Source organism: Aquila chrysaetos, chromosome 13, assembly GCF_900496995.4.
Source record: "Aquila chrysaetos chrysaetos chromosome 13, bAquChr1.4, whole genome shotgun sequence".
Lineage (NCBI taxonomy): Eukaryota > Metazoa > Chordata > Aves > Accipitriformes > Accipitridae > Aquila > Aquila chrysaetos.
Genome location: NC_044016.1, coordinates 29,982,114 through 30,002,650, shown reverse-complemented (window position 1 = coordinate 30,002,650; position 20,537 = coordinate 29,982,114). Strand labels below are relative to the sequence as shown.

General features: G+C 40.3%; 1 protein-coding gene across 8 annotated transcripts in view; it reads left to right on the top strand.

The window, feature by feature from the left end:
* Nucleotides 1-9,329, top strand: part of ACTN2 (actinin alpha 2) — a 71,761-nt gene extending 62,432 nt beyond the window's left edge. For 4 of the 8 annotated variants that reach the window (XM_030034952.1, XM_030034949.1, XM_030034951.1 and 1 more), the window contains 3 exons: nt 4,258-4,335; nt 6,459-6,617; nt 7,973-9,329. In XM_030034952.1, the coding sequence (XP_029890812.1) occupies nt 4,258-4,335; nt 6,459-6,617; nt 7,973-8,131 (396 nt within the window). In that variant the 3' untranslated portion in view covers nt 8,132-9,329. Of the gene's footprint in view, nt 1-4,257; nt 4,336-5,488; nt 5,555-6,458; nt 6,618-7,972 lie in introns of all 8 variants that reach the window. The other 4 variants (XM_030034955.1, XM_030034953.2, XM_030034954.1 and 1 more) reach the window with 2 other exon arrangements.
* Nucleotides 9,330-20,537: the final 11,208 nt, after the last annotated feature.

Genomic DNA, 20,537 nt, shown 5'->3' with positions numbered 1-20,537 from the left:
GTAGTGGAAGGAGATAGATGCTTCATCAGTTTCTATGGCCTCAACAACCTGGGCCTGGGCTGCAAGTTTAGCTGCAGACCTTACCTTCCCCCATGACAGATATAATCCAAAGGCCCTAAAAAAGAGGCGTGGAAGGATCACGTTAAGGGAAGGACCGTTTTCCATATGCCCCCTTTAGTATACTCCTTCCCTTAGCATCAGACATGGGAAATTGGTCTAGGAGCGCTTTTGCACTGACACAGTGCAACTATTATGTTCTTAGTAGCATAATGCAAGTTAAAGAAAGGAAGAAGGTTAAGATCTAAAACCACTCAGCCATCCAGCCAGGCTTTCTGGAGGGGACAGATAGTAGAAACACTGATAAAAGAGGAGCTTATACTGATTAAATTACGCTGTAATTTAATGGACAGATGCGACTCAATCTACACAGGCTAGAAGGAGACATTGGACAAACATGTTTGAGAGAGGCAGGCTTGTTTTTCATTTTTATGTCCTTCCTATGTCCTTGCACACTCGAATATTTAGTGTTGGTGAATAAAGGAAACCCAGAGTGCTTCAGGGTTACTTCGGGGTACACAAAATAATGAAGACTCTAAAGTTGGAATTTAGATAGAGAAGGCAGTAATGGATTCTTTTATGGTCTCGATTACCTTAAATAGAAATGAAGATGAAATTTGATCATCTGAACGTAAGCACTAACATGAAAAATACTGGCTTCTCCATGTCAGACAGAATTAGCAGTATATGTAATAATTTTGTTGTGCTTAGCAGCATTTCCAAATGCCTGACATAGTTTAAAAAATACACTGAAAGAATTGGACTGCTATTCACAATGATGAATAGCCAGAAAAGATCCCCAAAATTAATACTGTCCCTGATGAGTAGGCTTTAAATACCTAACCACAACAGAATCATTTATGCATGCTATAGCTCGGACTTCTGTGGCATTTCTCCAATTTAAGACATATCTTAATGTTTGACTCTTAGTGTGTCTTGAGGATGTCAGCATAGTACTAATATGCAGAGTAGCTCCCTTCCCCATTTTAAAGAATGTATTTTGGTACACATAAACCTAACAACTTTTTATGGAGTGCTTCTAGAAACAACTTTCTTTGCTTATAAATCTGAGGAAGGAACCCCTACCTTCCTGCCCAGGAAGAATATATAAAAAAATAAAAATCTTACAGTTCATAATCCATTATGGGGCTTAATTCTGCAGTTGTTAATCCTCTGAAACAGAGCTAAATAATTGGGTGAATTCTTTTAAATGGCTTCTACATGTTGAATATTTGAAAGAAAACTATTTGGTATTTTACAAGGTTTTGGGGGGGTGGGGGGCTACGTGCCCTGATTCTCAAACTGCAGTGAGTAAGTGAGCACCATGCATGTACGAATTAGAAGGGCAGGAAGAGCTGCGTTTCTTTCCGTGCATCCACCAGCAGAGATGTGCTAGCACAGAAAGCGTTACAAGTCATCCTCGTTGAAGGCAGTGGTAATACACTATCTCCCTTGGGGCAAGGGGGCAGCCCTCTAGGCTCCTGTGTTTCCAACAGGCATGTACGCACGCACGCTGGTACCCCACAGGTTATTCCTGAGGATGCTGCTGCTTACCCACTCCTCCTTGCTGGAGGCTGTGCCTGAAGGCACAGTCTAGTTGTAGGTATAAATATAAATCTTTAGCAATGCTGGTATATTTCCTTCCTTAAGGTGACTGCATAGAGGAAAAAAGAGAAAGTGGGACACAATGTCTGAATCACAGAAGCAGTTTAGAACTGTTCCAAACGGTGCATAGCTGAATTATGGTATGCAGACAAATTGGGACACCAACACAGATATGTTGTCAGTCACTGGTTTTGAAGTCTTTTTATGCAGGGATTCCTTTTTCAGATTCAGTATATTTACTAAATTCTAAATAAGACTGCAAAGTATGTGATAAAATATCCGCAGCCACTCTGCATGTAATATCCTAATGGCTGTTAATATATTCTACTATGGATTTTTGTGCAAACTACAGATTTTAAGTAGGAGCTGTGCAGAACAATAGCATCATGCCACCCTATATTTTCCTAACAGAAAAACAACAGCTCCCTGTTAAAGTAACATGATCAGGCTTATGCAGGTCAATTAGCATTCAGGAAACTGAAGGACATATTTAAGAATGGATTACTTTGACTCAGAAGCTCACTTGTTTTATAAGGCCACGTATAAATCACAAAGGGGAAGGATAAGATTTCTGGGGACTAATAATGAAAGATGGAGGGGGATTTCAGTGTTTTACTTTGTATTGACAGGAAAAGATGAACAAAGCAAAGTTATTTATATGCTTTATAAAACTAATTTCAGTGCTTAATGTTGGTCTGCAAAAAATAAAGAACAATTTCCCAATGAGAAAGCCCTTGCATGGGCTTGATCTATGCATTAATTGCAAAATACCATTGTATCCCATGAAACTCTCATATACTGCAAAGGCAAAGATGCCTTTTTAGGCCATATATGATGCAGATTAAAAAAAAACACTATGAGAATATGAGAACCTGCTATAGCACGTGGCACAATTACTTGGACCTTACTGGGGAGTCCCACTTAACCAGATGATGGTTGTGAGCTCCAGCACAACCATTGTGCTCCTCTCCTAAAGAAAATGGTTTCTTGGTAGATGTGCTGGCCTCTGTCACTCCCATCTGCCCTTCGCTACCTGTTGCACAACTACCGCTGCCATGCGTGCCTGGTTAGGGAGCTTGTGCACATACTGACCACGCACCCTCCTGGTGTAGTCAAGTAACTAATAGTCCTCTACCAATGCCTGGTAGAGGAGATGGAGGCACAGGATTTGGCTCCTAGCTCCCATTTTTATATCATTTTATTTGCAGTCACACAGTAATATCTTTGGCTTTAGAAATAAGGTAAAATGAGCTGACTTCGCTCCTGGTGGGACCTGCTGTAGCCTGTCTCCAGGATGTTTTTTGAAAGTTTCAAGCCAGCCTGGATTAACATTTTCGGAATGATAAAATAAACCATTTTGAATGCTTTATAGCAGGAATGATCCTGTAAAATGGAAATATTAAAGGAAAAAAACTTCACAGTCATGATGGCTTTTAACTAAATGCTGCTCCAGCTTTGGAGCTTTGCTTTATCTCTTGTCATTGACTTTCCGCTGTTATTTTTCATCTTCCCTTTATGGAGCTGGTGGAGGTTGATGCGGAGGGAGTCAGTACAACAACAGCATGATATGTCAAAAATGCATGGCATTATGAACTTAATAAAGCACCACTTTATCCTATTACTATATTAAATAAACCCAGTGCATTTTTTAAAACTCCTATAATTTTAGTTATGCATAACTATACAGAAATTTTAAAAAATAAATTAGTCATCTAGCAGGCAAATATGTAGCAGGCAGAAAACCTTGGATCTTCTCCAAACTGTCAGTCTGTAAAATCAATAAGGGTAATAATTTTTTATCTTAGAACATCTCTTTAATTGTATTCATGTTAAACTCAATCTGAAGTACACCTCTGATAGGACACATTTTGTACAAACGGGAAGAAAAAGACGAGCCAGTCTGTTTTTAAGAAGTTAGTGTGAATTTCTTGACCTGCAAAATGGAAAAAAATATTGGTTCAAAACAATGATCCAGTTTGATGTGGTGTTACTAGGAGCCATTTAACCTGGAATTCAATGGGGCTTTCTTAAAGTCAGTTTTCAAAGCAAAACCTTACTGGATAGATTATTAAAGAAGACAGATAACTGAAAATAAGTTATGTCAGTTATAAATTCATTTTGGATCTAGACAAGAAATGAATTGTTTTGTTCTACTCTCTCTTGAGGTATGCATATGCAGTTGTTAAGTAATATTATCAGATCAAGAGTGAAATAACAGTAATTGAGTGGGGAAAAAATGTTTTACCCAGGTTCAGTGATCTTTTTACTGCATCTCACACACACTGTATGACAATAGAAAATGAAGGAAGCAAAAATGTTAAAAAAGTACCTGTAGAGGAAGCACAGTTTTAACTCTGTAGTTGAAGTAAGGACCCTCTTCTACTAAGAAAAAAACTTAAAGCATGAAACTGCAAAAGTTGTACACTTTTAGGTAATTAATTCCAATAAGTTGACATTACATTTCCATGAACTTCTGTAAAAACATGGTTATTAATACAAGAGTAGAATGTTCTGTACTAACCAACTAACCTGATCTGTGATTTTTCTTTCTTTCCTTTCACCTTCCCAAATGCATGACCTGTGATGGGATGCTAGGATGAATCTGACAATCTACATTCTGATGAATTTAAAGCCTGTCTCATCAGTCTAGGACAGGTTGGAAATGACCTGCAGGTAGAGGAAACTGATATTGTTCTGTTTTCGGATAGGCCAATATAATAATAGCCAAAGAGGTTGTGGATTTAAACTCCAATGCATTGATCATAATGCTTTAAAAACATGCTGCCTCTGGGAAGACAATTGGATTAGATGGACTGTCAGCATCACTTGGAACCATATATTTCTATGCGTTTTCCAAAGATTTTTCAGGTTGTTTCTTTTACTTGGTTTGAGATGTTTTATTTGGACTTTACTAGATAACTATGGGGAGCTCCTATGCTTCTTGCACTCAGACTCTTGCTAATTTTTGTTTCCTCAGACTCAATACAAGCTCTCTACTGCGCTCTCCTGATTTAGGATGACACAATTCTCTCCTACATTGTATCACAACACAGAGGAAACATTTATTTACCTTCTTACTATCATGCCATTTAATGTTTATGCAGCTTTGAGTCAGGGATGCCACAGATACGTTACTGCCTGGAAAATGAGCAACCTCCTTATATACAAGGTCTTCAACCGACCTCCTTCTAAGTCTTGCAAGTCTCATCCTTTAAGCCAGTATGCACATCTCTTTGCTGTAGTCCAGGTCTTGATAGCCTGCAGCCAGAAGGAAAATCCCTGTACTTATTTCCCATATGTCAGCAGACAGCTCTCATATTGTACCTACCTTAGCCTTGGAGTGGAGTATTTGAAATAGTCAGTGATACGCTATTTTCAGACTGTTTTTAACTATACTTTTAGTCACTACAGCACCCAATGCAGAACCTTTCAAAGACATTTCATATCAGGGAGGCAGCTTGAGCATCTCCTGAGTTTGACTAGTGTAGTAACAAACTTTTCTCCTTGCCCTTCTCTTTGTCTTCTCTGGTTGTGTTCCCTGTATTCTTGTCTCATGCACCTCCTCTTCTCCCTTATCTCTCCCCTGACCTTTCCTGATGTTACTTTTTGTGGTGAAAATGTCTGTTTCTTGTGTGTAATATGTTAGTTACTTCTTCCTCCTTTAAAACTGATGATGGTTCTGGTGACCTGCTTGGGCAATATCAATGAATACCGTTCATACACTGGATCCAATATGCCAATGGTCTAAACTCGTCATCTCTCTGGAAATTACCTTGGATTCTTCAAACCTTCCCTTCTGTATTTCTTACATTGTTTTGGTCAATAGAGGAAGAATGGATTGATGGACCATGATGATTTCAGAGCTTGCTTAATTTCAATGGGTTATGATTTGGTATGAATTTTAAGAAATTATGGCAACTGATTCTGCTTACAGCTTATAACATTAACCACAGCAACACTAAAGCTTATTTAGATAGACAGAATACTAATAATATAATTTACACTAGAGATACTAGTTTGGTTTTTTTGCTTTTTTCTGTTTTCAAATCATTAAAAAGGAAGTTAAAAGTAAAACTAGACACTTGAGAATCATATTCTATGGTCGCTGCATTGCCCTTTGAATTAAGGAAACTTTAAAAGTTGAAATTAACAGTTATTAAATATTTTTTTTTCTTTCTCCTTTTTTATCTGCATGAAGAATAATGAGTTTGATGCTGTTTAATTCTCATAAACTAGCTTTGGGGGTTGCATTTTCTTTCCTTCACTACTTTATTCTAAAAATTTCCCCCCAAATTCACCGTTTAGTGGAAAAAAGGACTAGCCTTAGTTGAACTGTCCTATATTTGACATGAAATTTTCAGAATTGTTTCCCTTACTTCTTAGTTCACTGGGTCTGCAAGTACACCACTTCTTGGACTATTGTTTCACCTCCCTGTGCGGTACCTAAATTACAGTGGTTTTAGGATGGGGTGGAAAACAAAGTGTTAAGTTAAAACAAGTTAAACAGGCATTGAGGAAGGGTGGGTGGAGGGAGAGGTTGCAGAAAATTAATCGAAAGGTACATGCTATGTATTTAAGAGAAAGAATACATTTTTCAAAAGCACCAAGTCCTTTTGACAAAAGAGGCATGGGCGTTTAAGATCCCAGATTTGATTGTCTCTGACATTAATGATCCTAAGTCAGGCAGATGCTTTAAAGACTTTGTAACCACTGGTCCCTACTGGTTCATGAGAGACACAGGCTGTTGGCGATTGATATTACGGTGACCATTTTTTTTGTTTCGGATTCTGTGAAAGGGTGAAGCTGAGTTTGCCCGAATCATGTCTCTGGTTGACCCCAATGGGCAAGGAACCGTCACTTTCCAGTCCTTCATTGACTTCATGACCAGAGAAACAGCAGACACAGACACGGCTGAGCAAGTGATAGCTTCCTTCAGAATCCTGGCTTCAGATAAGGTCAGTCATCATGCTGCTGGCTGTAAGGATTCAACAACTCTCCTATTTAGCCCTTCTTTGCTGAAAGTCTTGCACAAGCCTTTTAGTAATAGTGAAGCTTTGTTTTCAGTCTGTAAGACTTCAGAGAAAGCACTTGCCTTTGGAACCAAGACTCTTAGCTGAAATGGGTGCAGAATTCAAGACTTGGTCTGTATACCCCCATATCACAAAGAGCCAACACAAAATTACACATCTTAGACAAGACAGTTTGTCTGTATAATGGATATGTTGTACATCAGGTTATTTCCACACAACAGCCTTGATTAGAGAGGCAATCATTCTGCCTTTCATGCTGTTGTCTGGATGTTTCAATGCAGAGTTTGGCCCTCTAGAACATAGCCTGGGTCAGTTGCACAAGACTACACCAAAATGCGAGCCATGTTGTGACCTGACAGCTCATTCCACAGGGCGATGCAATGTGGTGTGCCCCTATCCTAGGAGCAGCAGGAGGAGGAAGCCTCCTCTAGTTACTGGGTTTGTGGAGGAAGCTCCTGAATTTGGCATACTTTCCTCCCCATAGCCAGATCCACTGGTGAGTGAGTGGTATATGAAGATGAAAGGGAGGATAATGGCAACACAGGAGCTTCTGGAGGAGTCAGGGCCGTAAACAGTGCTGCCAGGAAACCAGTCCTGTGCTGTGGAGAAAGGAGAGATCACAGCAGTACAGGTCTATTTGCCCAAGCTTGCTCTATTGATTTTCTCATTCTGGCTGTTTATATTGATTTTGTGATCTCAGTTGCTGTGGACCACGTTTTGAATTCCAGACATGTTCCTAGTAGGAATTCATGTGGAAGGTGAAAGCCAAGGTCTCAGGAAAAAATGGTTTTCATTATGTTGCTATTTTGAGTAATGTCAGGTCTGTTAACAGAGGGTATCCTTCATATCATAAATGCAAACCATTAAGAGCAATAATGCATCCTTCATTACAAAGGTATTAGGACCTTGAAACTAATAGGATCTAACTGAAAATGTGTCTGTCCTGTCACTGCAGAAGGGGAAGAAGTGCACTTTAGAGATAGTGACCATGAGATATCCATGGATGAGCTGTATCAGTAGCCATCTACCCATGGCTGCACAGTGCTCAGTAGCTAACACACACAGTCACATATCCTGAGACTGGATTTTGACCTACCAGTTTGTTGGTAGGATTGTCCCTTTCAAATCATCATTAGGGATGGAATTTACTGTGGAAAATATTTAGTCTCAGAAAAATAGGCAGGATGTCCAAGTTTATTAGTCACAGCTAGAGAAAATAAATATACTTTGTGTCTTTGAAGAATACATACTGAATTTGTCAATCCTTTCCCCCCTCCCAGCCTTATATCCTGGCAGATGAGTTACGTCGAGAGCTGCCTCCTGAGCAGGCTCAGTACTGCATCAAGAGAATGCCTCCGTACACTGGCCCAGGTTCTGTTCCTGGGGCTCTGGATTACACCTCGTTTTCATCAGCACTGTATGGAGAGAGCGACCTCTGATTCTGTAATTGGCCGTATTCATGGTAGACACTAAAAATACCCCCCTTATTGCCCAGATTGCTTCTCAAAAGCTTTGACAAGCTGATTTAAAAATGAGTTTTACAAATACAGTAGGTACCGTCAGTGTAAAGTGCTAATAACTAAAGTAACTAGTGTATATTAAAGTGTGTGGCACGCTAGATTTCTGCATTGTTGGCTTTAGGTTGTCTGTCCTATGTAATGCTAGAAAATATATTAAAAAAAAAATCTCAAGATACTAACTTTGGAAATATCCATTCAGAAAATAGAATGTAAAACATAAGAACATTGAAACTCACAAAATATTTCTGCATTTTCAAAATGTTTCAATGCCATATGCGCTTCTTTTACAATCTTCATAAAACTATGTTAGAAGTCATGCTTTTTTCTTTTGTAGAGCAATATTATTTTCTCTAATGATTTCTGATTTTGTATGCTTCTACTGGTGGAATTTAATAAAATATTAAAATACAGTTTTTCAGGGAAGAAATATATCAACCAAGTAAACTACTTAATTACAAAAATAATCAGAATGCTATGCTTTTGTCTCTTAAAGATAGTTTTATCTTACCACAAGGAGTTGTAATATAGGGGGGAAAAGCTGAGAAGCTGATTAAATTGCAGGTTTAGAGTTCTGTAAGCAGTACTTTTTTTTTTAGGCCTTTAACTTTTACAGCTGAGGGAGTACAACTTTTATAATCAGAAATAATAAGGAATCTAATTTCATGTGAGCTGTTTTGTTTTGAAACCCTCATTCTTGTCTGTGTTGGACAGTCTTTGTTTCTCAGTATAAGAAAGCCACTCCCTTGTATTAGTGAGCAATGTTCATCTCTATCTTGCATAATGCAAAATCCCATCTGAGCAAATGTAGTGTGGTTGTCTTGCAGCTTTAACTGTTCAGTACTCAAATCTCAGTTTGTCTTGACTTCTGCTGGATCGCAGGCAGTTCTGTCTGTATTGTGCTCCTGTGTGCTAGTTGTTTATTGTTTGTTTTTTTTTTCCATCTTGAGAAGCGATAGAGAAGTAAAAGCAGTAACTTTTTTACTTGAATCCTACTGACACTGAGGAAATGCAATGTGATCAAACAAAACCATTTACAAATGGTGAAGTGAGCTGTGCAGCCCAGTGCTATTAAAGCAATGATGTGCCTATTAAATAAAGTCTGCTTTTCAAAACCTTATGAGACTCTGTCATTGGCAATCATCTAGCGGTTCCCTCTAAGAACTGGAAACATTTCTGAACATTAAAGGAGGTTTCAGTCTGCTAACAGTTCAAAAAAGTATGTCATGCATTTCTATACACTGTGTCTGCCTGAAAAACATTCCCTACGTGCTGGAGGGACAGGTATGGCTTCATGAAGTGAGATGGAGCTCAGAATGAGTGGGACAGAATTTCCATTTACATCACCTGAGCACAGATGTCCATAGCCTGTTAGACTCCTAGTTTAGATTGATTTCAGTGAGACTTAGGCACTAATGCTTTTGAAGATGTTGGCCTTACCATTTCTGTATCTCTCCTTTTCCTCATGTGCAAAAAAGCAGATGTTAAGTATGCAATGATGCTTTTACTGGCCTTTGCTTTGAAATCTATGAATGGGAAGCATTAAAAATCTGTGTGTGATTTCAGTCCTAAAGCAGGCATCCTGCAGGTAAGGTACATGTGGTGGGAGCAATTTCAAAACAATCCCAGAGGAGACGGATAGGCAGTGACCAAATACCTCTTCCTCCTCCACCTTGTGTACAAAGGCCAGCAGAGGACTTAAAGAAATGCTAGGGCTAGAATCACATCTCCTACAGCGCATGTGCAGCCTTGCACACAGCCAGAAGCTGCTACTGCCACTGCTGATACTGACGTGGTGCAGTGCCATCTCTTTTTGTGATGGCAGCGCCCGTACAAACTAAGTCGGGAAGCTCTGCCTTAAAGCAATGGCATTTCCACCTAAATGACTGCTGGGCAGGCTGAATCCTATTAAAAAAGAAATCTGTGTATCTCTCATTGTCACAGTTTAATGCAACTGGAAGAATAAAACATTGAGCTTCCAAACGTGGCACAAAAGCAAAATCTCAGCGCTACAGGCAGGATTATGCTAAGAATTGGCACAGAGACAGTTTATATCCGACACCTCTATCGGGTGTCATTCATGTTCTCTACCTGCTAGTTTTTATATTGTAGTATCCTTCCTATTTTGGTAGTATGGAAGAGACTTCTAAACTCCTCCTTTTAGCTGAATGTTCTGTTGATCAAAGCATGAGAGAGATAATGTTATCAGCAGCAAGAGAAAAAGACTTTTGCAAAGTAATTTTTTCATTCCCATATCAGGTTTCTAATTTCTAAAGTAGAGTGAACAGAGCCAGTGACAGCTGTAGGGATTAATTACCCATCTGTACTTGCCTAAAAATGTTATACCATATTTATTACTTTAATATGCCTTTCATGTTAAAAAAAAAGATGTATCATAAAGTTATTTCTCCCAGCATCATTTGTTTTTAGAGTAACTAGATTAAATAAGTAAGCTATGTTATTTTACCCTGAAGAGGGTAAAATTCAAGGTTCTTTAAAATATTATGTGGTCAAGTTCCAGGGCTATGGGTTTGACAGCGAGATTTCCTTTTCCTCTAAGGCTCCATTTTTAGTAGGTGGCATTTGTATTTTTCTGTAGAATCAGTCTGTTCACACTGGGAATCGATGCAGTGGCATTTTCTGTCTATGCAATTCTGGCAGCAAACTGGCTTTCCTATAAAAAAAGCACAGTAACTGAGCCCAAGGTAATGAATGTGCCAATCACAGGGGCCCAATCAAGGTTCAACAGGTGAAGGTATGGCATTATTTTGATGATCATGTGAATGAGGGTTATAGACTAAATTAAAATTCAAAAAAAGTCAGTAAGGTTTTAAGTTGCTTTAGTGACTGTAATACAGATGTCCTCTGTGACTTTACATGGATACAACAGTTCTTTGAAAATCTTCCTGCCAAGATAATCTTGATTTTGTAGTAATCATTTTCAGTCAGTGATCTTCAGAAAGGTGCTGATGCAGGTAGAAAGCAGTGTTGTCAGCTCTGTGCTACCTTCATATCTCCTTTCTGTATAGAGCGTTTCCAGCACTTCTTTTCTTACCTACTGGCCGCAAAAGGCTTGGATCGGAGCTGTTCCTGGTGGCTTGTATTTTCATCAGAACATCCTGTTGTTCAGTTTGCCCACTTCTTGCAGGAGACCATGCTCTTCTATTCAGCTTGTTCCTGGTGTCTGTAGAGGTTATCCCAGACACAAGTGGTCTCAATGAAGGAGGAAAATAGTTCCTGTTAGGAGCTGACTTTGGACAGTGAGCAGTTTCCTCACTTAAATGGCTTGTGGTTGAGAGTAATTCTGTGAGGAAGTAATCGGTTGATCATCGCATCAACCAGTAATATTTAGATGAGAAAGTAATACTTTGGTAAGAGGTGACGCTTCTTTTGAAGAACATTCATCACTTATTTTTGCCAAATCCAAGTCCTTAGTCCTCATCTTCTTCAGTGGGACTGTACCTCTTGGTGTCATCTGGAGTTCACAACTTTTAAGAGAGGAGTAAGCCTGAGGTCATTTTTCAACAGAAATAAGGAATGAAGTCAGTGAAAGTCTGATATACAAAAAGGAAGCAGGGAATAATCTGTATGAAAATGACTGATAAAGAAGGATCAGCTCAGTCAAACAAGAAAGCACGTGCATCATTTCCATGTCTTGAGCATAAAGTAAAAATTATTGGATCTGGCTCTCCACTTGTGTTACACTAGAAAATGACATTAAAACAGCTGTAAGTTTAGCACGGTGAAAGTTTAGCACAATATGCCTGTGCTTTGGATTCCTGACTAACTTATTTCTTACCAGGCAAAACTGCTCAGCAGTCTTTGAGTTATTGTATTACGCCAGGATTTATGTCTGAAAAACCTTCCCTACTTCTGGAGGCAGAGCACTAGAGGAGGTCGTGCTGTTGTGGTGGGAACGTTACACAACAAGCACCCGAAAGGCTCTTTCCAGAATCAGCAAAACATCCCCTGAGATGCCAGAAATGCTCAAATATGCAATACGTACTATAATTATACAGTATGACCATTGCTAGTGTTGCTTTAACCTCACTGCTCACTAAAGTATTTCTTTCTTGGTAAATACTAACCAGGTTTCAGAAGAACTGAAATACCTGTTCATTTCCCGTGTACCTCTTCCTCAAGCATGCTGGGTTTTGGCTGGGATAGAGTTAATTCTCTTCTCAGTAGCTGGTATGGGGCTATGTTTTGGATTTGTGCTGGAAACGGTGTTGATAATTCAGGGATGTTTTCTACTGCTGAGCAGTGCTTACGCAGAGTCAAGGCCTTTTCTGCTTCTCACCCCACCCCACCAGCAAGGAGGCTGGCGGGGGGCACAAGAAGTTGGAAGGGGACACAGCCGGGACAGCTGACACCAAATGACCAAGGGATATTCCAGACCATATGACGTCATGCTCAGCATATAAAGCTGGGGGAAGCAGAAGGAAGGAGGGGACGTTTGGAGTGATGGCGTTTGTCTTCCCAAGTGAGCGTTATGTGATGGAGCCCTGCTCTCCTGGATGTGGCTGAACACCTGCCTGAAAGTGGTGAATGAATTCCTTGTTTTGCTTTGCTTGCATGCGTGGCTTTTGCTTTACCTATTAAACTGTCTTTACCTCAACCCACGAGTTTTCTCACTTTTACTCTTCCAATTCCCTCCCCCATCCCGCAGTAGGGGGAGTGAGCGAGCGGCTGTGTGGGGCTTAGCTGCCAGCTGGAGTTAAACCACAACACCAAGTTTTATGTTTAACAACCTGTGCACTTATTTGCTTGTGCATCAGTCTGCCTTCTGCTTGTGTTCAGAGGGCATTTTATTTGAGGAGCCGCTTCAACAGCATAAAGTCTGCACTACAGATAGCTGTTAGTGTGTTCTGGTGAGATCCTACTTGTTTCAGACCAAATATTTTTATATAGGAAAACTGACTGTTCTAAGCTGTATTTTATTTTATGTTAGTCTCTTTTTAAAATGTGTGATTCCTCTCTAATTTTAAGCCAAGGTGTGGGCTGCCACCACAAAGGACAAGTCTATCTCCACTTTTTCCATGATCCCATTTATTTATAAATAGAACAGTCCCTGGTCTGGTTACCGTGCTGGCTCGGAATACTTATCCAGGGTGCTAAGAACAGTAGATTATCCCCTCCAGCAGCAGCCTGTATTTACATTACCTTAAAGTGATTGTGTAACTGTGGAATTAGGAACCCAGCCACGCACTTTCACTGGAAGTCCTTTACTATTGACAACAAAAGAACGTTTATGTGTAGACAACAAACCTTGAGCCAGTACTAGGAATACCACTCATTTCCCTCATAAAGTAAGAGAGCTACATTAAATGACAAGCTCAGTCTTTTCTGTATGTGAGCTTGACTAGGTTTTCATATTCTAAGCTTCAAAAGAAATTCCTCTGCCAATTTGCTAGGTTTGGGGAAATGTCATTAGCATTTGTAATACTGCTTTGCACAAATTTGATTATCAGCATATTGCTTTAATTACTTGGAAATCAAATATATTGGATGAATGTCCTGAATGGATAAATGTCCTGAGGCTATTTTAACACCCATCCATCCCTCACCTACTTGCTCCTGGCTCTTCTGTTTCAAAACCTGGCTGTTCTATTTGGCCCCAATTCATGGAAGCTTTCTTCCCTTCAAGATACCTGTCAATGCTTTAAGTGGAAAATGCCCTCAAGCGCTGTCCTCAGGAGGAGCAGTTATCATACATGCTCTCCTGAGCTGGAGCCATCCAACTCCGTAATGGCTACTACTTGTGTCAGAAGCTCAGGTAGAGAAGAGCTCTAATGGCAGACCACAAACACAGAGGGCTCTGTTTCAGGTTTCAGCTGGTCTGCTGATAAGACTGAAGGAAAAGAAATGTTTGCACAAGTTGCCAGCAAGCCTTGCCTTGATTTTCACTGAACTGTCAATATAGGCACACCAAATTAATATAATTTTAAAAAACCCATAGGAAAGCATAGAATGGCTATATTAATCATCTTGTTCAGACTTGTATCCTGGCTCTGACAGTTACCAAGAGCAGGCACAACGGAAAAGTGTAAAAGCGAGGCAGCGTGTTGCCATGTGTGCCCAGAAGAGTCTCCAAGCCACCAGTAATTTGTGGGTCAGGAACTTGTGGAACACTGCGCACCGATGCCAAAAATCTAGTCTTTTCTGCTAAAGTACTATCTTTTCTGAGAGCTCTTTTTGTATTCCTCTCAGTAGGACCTACTGTTCTATAAATTCTCTGGCAAGCTATTGGATATGCTTGAAAAAAAGGTTTAGTGTTTGTTCTTTTATCTTTTGCAAACTTCGTCAAAGTCTTTGGTTTCCCTTATTATCTGTTTACACTTAACCTGCCAGAATTTATAATCCTATTTTCCTCAAATGAACACAATGCCAGGTTTCTGAAGGATGCTTGCAAAATGCAGGCAATCCAAGAGAGAGGAAATCCTACCTCCAGTGAGATAAAAAAAAAACCCAAACCCCAGTCACAGTTTTAACAAACTCTTTAGCAAACCTGATTATTTACATGAAAATCAGACACCCAGTAAGGTTTGGTGGCTGCCCGGGTGAGCATGATGAATATGTATGGCAGACACAATGCTGTCAGACACTACATCCCTGAGGTCCTATCTACTGACATTGTGATGAAACCAAAGACACAGGATTTAATATTGTGCAGCATGCTGAATAACAGTCTTGCTGTTATTTGTGCATCGTCTAGGGACAACACCCCCTGACAGTCCTAACTTTTAGCTTTGTTATTTGCTAACAGAAGGTGACAAAGCCCAGTTTGTCACAGTGCGCTGGCAAGAAAGTGTACTGTCCAGCAAACACTTCTGCTGCTCGGAAATAATAACCGTGTCATTATCTGAATTGACTTGTGGAAGAAGGGGCTGAAATGTTAATGTTTTGGTGTGTAAATAAAAATGTACAAGTAGCATTACACTCTTTAGTCATTGTATTATATTTCATTTTTTCCCATTTTTCAATTGAATATAGTTGCATATTCACTTGTAAGAAGCTGAAGTTATGCTTGTGGCAAAAAAAAAAGTAAACTTTATAAAAAAGGTAACACATTTTTTAACACTTTTCATTCTTCTCCTTAACAATCAATACATTTCTGTCAGCCACCTAAACTTAAGAAGACTGGCCCCAATGGCACTCTAAATTAAATACTTTGATTATGCCTGTACAAAACCCTTCCTTCCATCAAAAATGAATAACTGCCTTTTTCATTTTATTTCAGCATGAAAAACTGAAAACATTCATTTTTGACTGAGCCCAGCTGACCGCCCTGCTACTCTCCCTCTTCTGGGAGCTTGGGCAGATTTTTTGTAAGACTCATTGTTTCTTCAAGCCAAACCAACAACCCAGATGGCCCAGTTGGCTGTATTTGCAGAGGACAACTGGAATAGCTACAGTAGAATAAGAATTCTGCCAAAGTCCTTTTGGAATAGCTCCTTATGGCAACACCTAGCTTGGAGTGATTACCCTTTATTTATGATGGTGGCATTTAACTGAAGCATTACCCTGCAGGCAGGATTGCCTTTAACAGTGGCCATTCATTTGCCTTTTCTGAGGAGGCATCTCCCTTCCTGTGAGCGTTACTGTCTCTTCTCGGATTGCTTTCCCTTCTAACCCAGTCACCAGCCTCTTTCTGCAGCTGCCCTTTTCCCATTTCCAACAGCTGTCCTTTAGAGCTTAAATGTTTCTGACTGGAGACGTTAACTCAAATCTAGTTTAATGATCTCAAGGCTCCCTTGAATCGGATTTTGAAGGGAAACACTTTATTTCTACTTGATCAGAATGCAGTTGTTCTTGATGTGTACTAAGGCAATAAAGTATTATTCCCTTTTTTTTATTTAATATCTTTAGCTTTACCTGCTACTCCTGGAGTACTTACTAGACCCTTCAATGGACAGGAATGATAGTATGCCTCTCCAGCCACCAGCTGTATATGGAAAGAGATTTGTGTACCACATGGAAAATGAAGATATAAACCACAGATTATTCCACCAGCACTTTCTGGCATCAAAATCCAGGTGCTTGCAGTGAGTTTAGATCTACACAGTAAAGAGAGGAGAGTTATGCCTGATTAACCTACCCCCCAGCTCACACCCTTTTCATACCCTCCTCGTGGCTTTGCCAGCTTCCAATGTACCTGCCCTGCATCCATGTAGAAGTCAAAACAGGAGAGACGAAAAGGTGAGGGTGATACAGAGTATTTTCACGTGCCACAATATACAGGGAGACTCGGATCTGCTTTCTCTTGCAGCCCTCTAACACTGCTTACAAGCTCAAGTCATTCATAGAGACTCTATTATGTGAGGAGCTGTACAGTGTATAAAGACTGCTCCTGATCTAAGGAACAGTTGGGAAATGTACATGGAAAAGGCTGATGGGATGTAGCAATGCTAATAGAGACTTCTGAGGACTTGTCAGCAGATCTTAGATTGCTTAACATGTTTTAGGCTTTACAAGTGTTAAGGCCCAAAAGTAAGTCTTTTAGTTTAACAAGACAAAAAGAGATGTCAGGAAAAAAAAAATATCAAAGGGAATTATTGTAGACCATAGGCTCCAGAAGAAACTTTTCACTTCCATGTTGAAAAGAAGCCAAATAAGACCTGACTGGTGTAAGTAACCACAGGGCGGAAATATTTGGCCTTTAGGGTGACAAAATACACTCTGGGCATGTTTGTTTTAATGTAAATTTCTATTACTGATAACTAAAGAAGGGCTCTGCCCTAGAGCAGTGTTCCCTGTCAGTGTATCTTGTTCATGCTGTCACTACTGCTTGCAGATACAAGAGGCTTCTTCTTCCTCAGAATTTAATTTCTGAAGCTTGGGCAAGATTTAAAACCAACACCACCTGTGAGTATTTCTTCATATCTTAAGATACACAAGACTTTCAGCATTGTTCACTGTGAGGGTGGTGAGACACTGGGACTGGTTGCCCAGAGAAGCTGTGGCTGCCCCATCCCTGGCAGTGTTCAAGGCCAGGTTGGATGGGGCTTTGAGCAACCTGCTCTAGTGGAAGGTGTTCCTGCTCATGGCGGGGGGGGTTGGAATTAGATGGTCTTTATGGTCCCTTCCAACCCAAACCATTCTGTGATTCTATGATAAGGTTCTTTTCTGTCTGCTAGGTTTATATCGTTATACCACTTGCATATTTCTTTCATTTAATATTTTGTTGTGAAAACAATTTTCTTTATTCACAGTTAATATTTCCAGCAAAAGCAGTTCTCTAGAAGCATTCATATTTCTGGAACTGGTTCCTTAAACTTGTTTTCTAGCTCATGTCTGGGACTCAAATCCTTGCCTCCTGTCTCCTTGCTCCTGACCTCATCAGCTTCCTGTTCCCCTCCCTGTTTCTGCTCTTCTACGTAGAATAAATTGAACACAAGAGAGGGGATAGCATTACTCAAACCACTCTGAAGAAAGAGGTAGAGGAAATGTCACTGCTATGTCTGTGATCACCTGCAGTTTTCACAAAGGGTTGAAACTTGGTGGGTTAGACTTTAAAACAAATGGAATGAACTGTGCAGTTTCAAAGTCCTTTAAAGGAAAGAGAATTACCTATAAAACATGCTTTTCTAACAGATAGTTGATAACATACAGGATTGTTTGTATGTGTAAGTCAGGGAAAGCCAAGTAGGGCACTAGTCTTTCCAGGTATTTTACACAGATGGGTTCCTTCTGCCTTTGCAAAAAATCTTAAAAGGTTCACTGTTCACCAAAAGAAAGCTATATTAATAGAGGCTGTTCACTGCCTGGAACAGAGTCACGACTGACAGCCGGGAGCACTGCTGGAAACTCTCCAATGCCACTCACACATCATATGACCTGCACATGTACCTTTTCTCTGCCCCGTTGTGCTACGTCTGCACTACCAGGGTGCAGATGGCTACATTACTTGGCTAAGTCTGCACGTCTCATGTTGTCCACCTTTACAAGTTGGCCAAACCTTTCTACAATCCTGCTTATTAGACACATTTTCATAGATCTCAAGCTGTGTTGAACACAAACTGATGTGCTTGCCAGGTGGAGTGTGATCCCATTTAAACTGCACATGCAACAAAAGTATGCCTAGGGCTTGAGCTCTGATAGTTGCCCTCAACTTCTTGTGGCTGTATCTCCGAGCAGTCTATCTACTGGTAAGGCCCAAAGAACAGCAGCAGGCTCCAGTTGCCCTCAACAGCTACATATCAGACCTCCACCCCTGCACCTCCCACCCATTAGCCACGGAGATGCATTTAACTCAGGCCCTCATCCTCACCCCTAGCTTGAGCTATGTTGTATGTATACTATGTCTTGCCCAGTCTACAAGACTTTCTGGATTGACCTTGGCCCTGTCTCATGGCTATGGATTGTCTAGTGATCACTGGACTGTAGGCTGAACCTGGTAGCATTGCTGGACCTGCTCTTCTTGTTTTGGGTAGTGCAGGACTGCCTCCTCGTCTGGGAGGTTACTGCTGCTGCCTGCCTTGCTGTCACCCTCACACCTACTCTGTCGCCAAGACCTTCCAGTTCTCCTTCACAGGGTGAGCCCTGCAGCCTCGACTGATTTTTGAGGCACTGTGTGTTGAATGGAGGCTTGCTGTAGTTCCTCAGCTTGTGGATGTCTGGCAACACGGGCAAGAAGCTCTGCCAGCACCTAAGAGAACAGGAGGTACCTTCGGAAACCTCTTTCCATAACCAGTCTGGACTGATCCAGGGCAGGTGTTGTCCTGCCCTGGGCAGAGGCAGTGGAGCTCAGACTTCCCTCAGCCGTGCTAACGGGGAGAAAGAAGCTGAGAATCTCACACACATCCACAGCAAAATGTTTTGTAACTCTCTGAGCTCAATGTCGAGCAGGTTTTGTTCGGTGAACGCATTTAGCTGCATGTGACGTGGCCCTTTTTCCTCAGCTCCCATGCTGTCACAGGGCAGCTGGCAAGCCTGCAGTGGTTCTTCCTCTCTCTGCTATGGATTTGATGTGGATGCCTGAAAGGTGCATACTGAAGGTTTTAAAAACACTGCAAAATTTCATAATCATATGAAGCCTGAAATAAATTGAAAGCAGTTGACACAGTTTGCCTTGTGCAGCTGTATAGATAAGCTGCAAGACTACACCCCCTATTGAATTCCCTGTCCTCTTCATGCCTGTGTTTCAGCCCTTCTAGGCATTTATACACTTTTTGATCAACATGGAGTCTCTAAAGAGATGCAAAAGGTTATATTCAGTTCACTTTAGTGTGTTTGTTTTCACTCTGATGGAGACTTTGGTTTTTTTTTTAAAGTAGTGAAGTCCAAAATCTGTTCTGTGGTAAGTAGAATAAATTTGTTGCTATTCCTCTAAGCTGCGAACGTTTAATAGACTATTTTGGCATTTGGAGTGTGCTTAGAATTGGTCTTGAAACAATCAGCTTTCTTCTGGTTTCTGGTAATATTTTGATCCTGGAATAGAAATGTTAACATCGTAATTTGACTTAATATACAAATAATCTATATTTGGATCACAAAAAATCACCCTCTAACTTGTGGGGCTAGAAAATTAGTTATTAAATAGAAATTGTAATTCTTAAGCACTGGGGAAATTCTGAAAATAAAAAACAAGGAGCATAACTTAGTCATACGAAATAGGGCAAGAATCCAGCTGCACCAAAATAGCACAAGTGGTAAGTAACCTTACAGATCGGAGTGCCAAGAGCTGTGCTCTGAGATCAGATTAATCTGTTTTCTCTTTCAGATTTCTGCACGGTGCTGTGAATGCTTCACTTGGATGCAATCCTCTGAAATATGATTGTTCTTTAGTAACATGAATAATCCCACTGTTCTTGTTTAAATAAGGATTACTTATGTGAATAGCCCATTGGGAACCGCATCCTCAGGAATAAAGGCAGATAATATGGGAATGAAAGGCATGTTTTTGTAATTAATATTACAGAGGTATCTAAAACACATAACCAAAAGCTAAAAGAGTGTGCTAAACCCCTGTGTTTGATCTTACACACGCGTAAGGTGAGTATGCCATCTGAATACGTGGGTGTGCAAGTAGAGAGTGAACTGGTGAACCAGATCCTTGGCACTGGAAAAAAAATCAAAATACGAAGTTGGCTTTGTTTGCTTCAAACACTACCTGGTTTTAAAAGATCTGTGAGAATTTAGCTGTGTGTGGGAAGAGCTGGGGAAAGCGGTCATTTGAAAATACCTTCAAATATACTTGAAATACTAGAACTCGATCTGACTTAAAGATTTTTTTTTTTTTGCTAAGGATATTAATTTGGATTTATAGTTTAATTCTGTCGCAATTAGGAAGATGCTAGCTTCACTGAAGCACCACTTATAACCACCT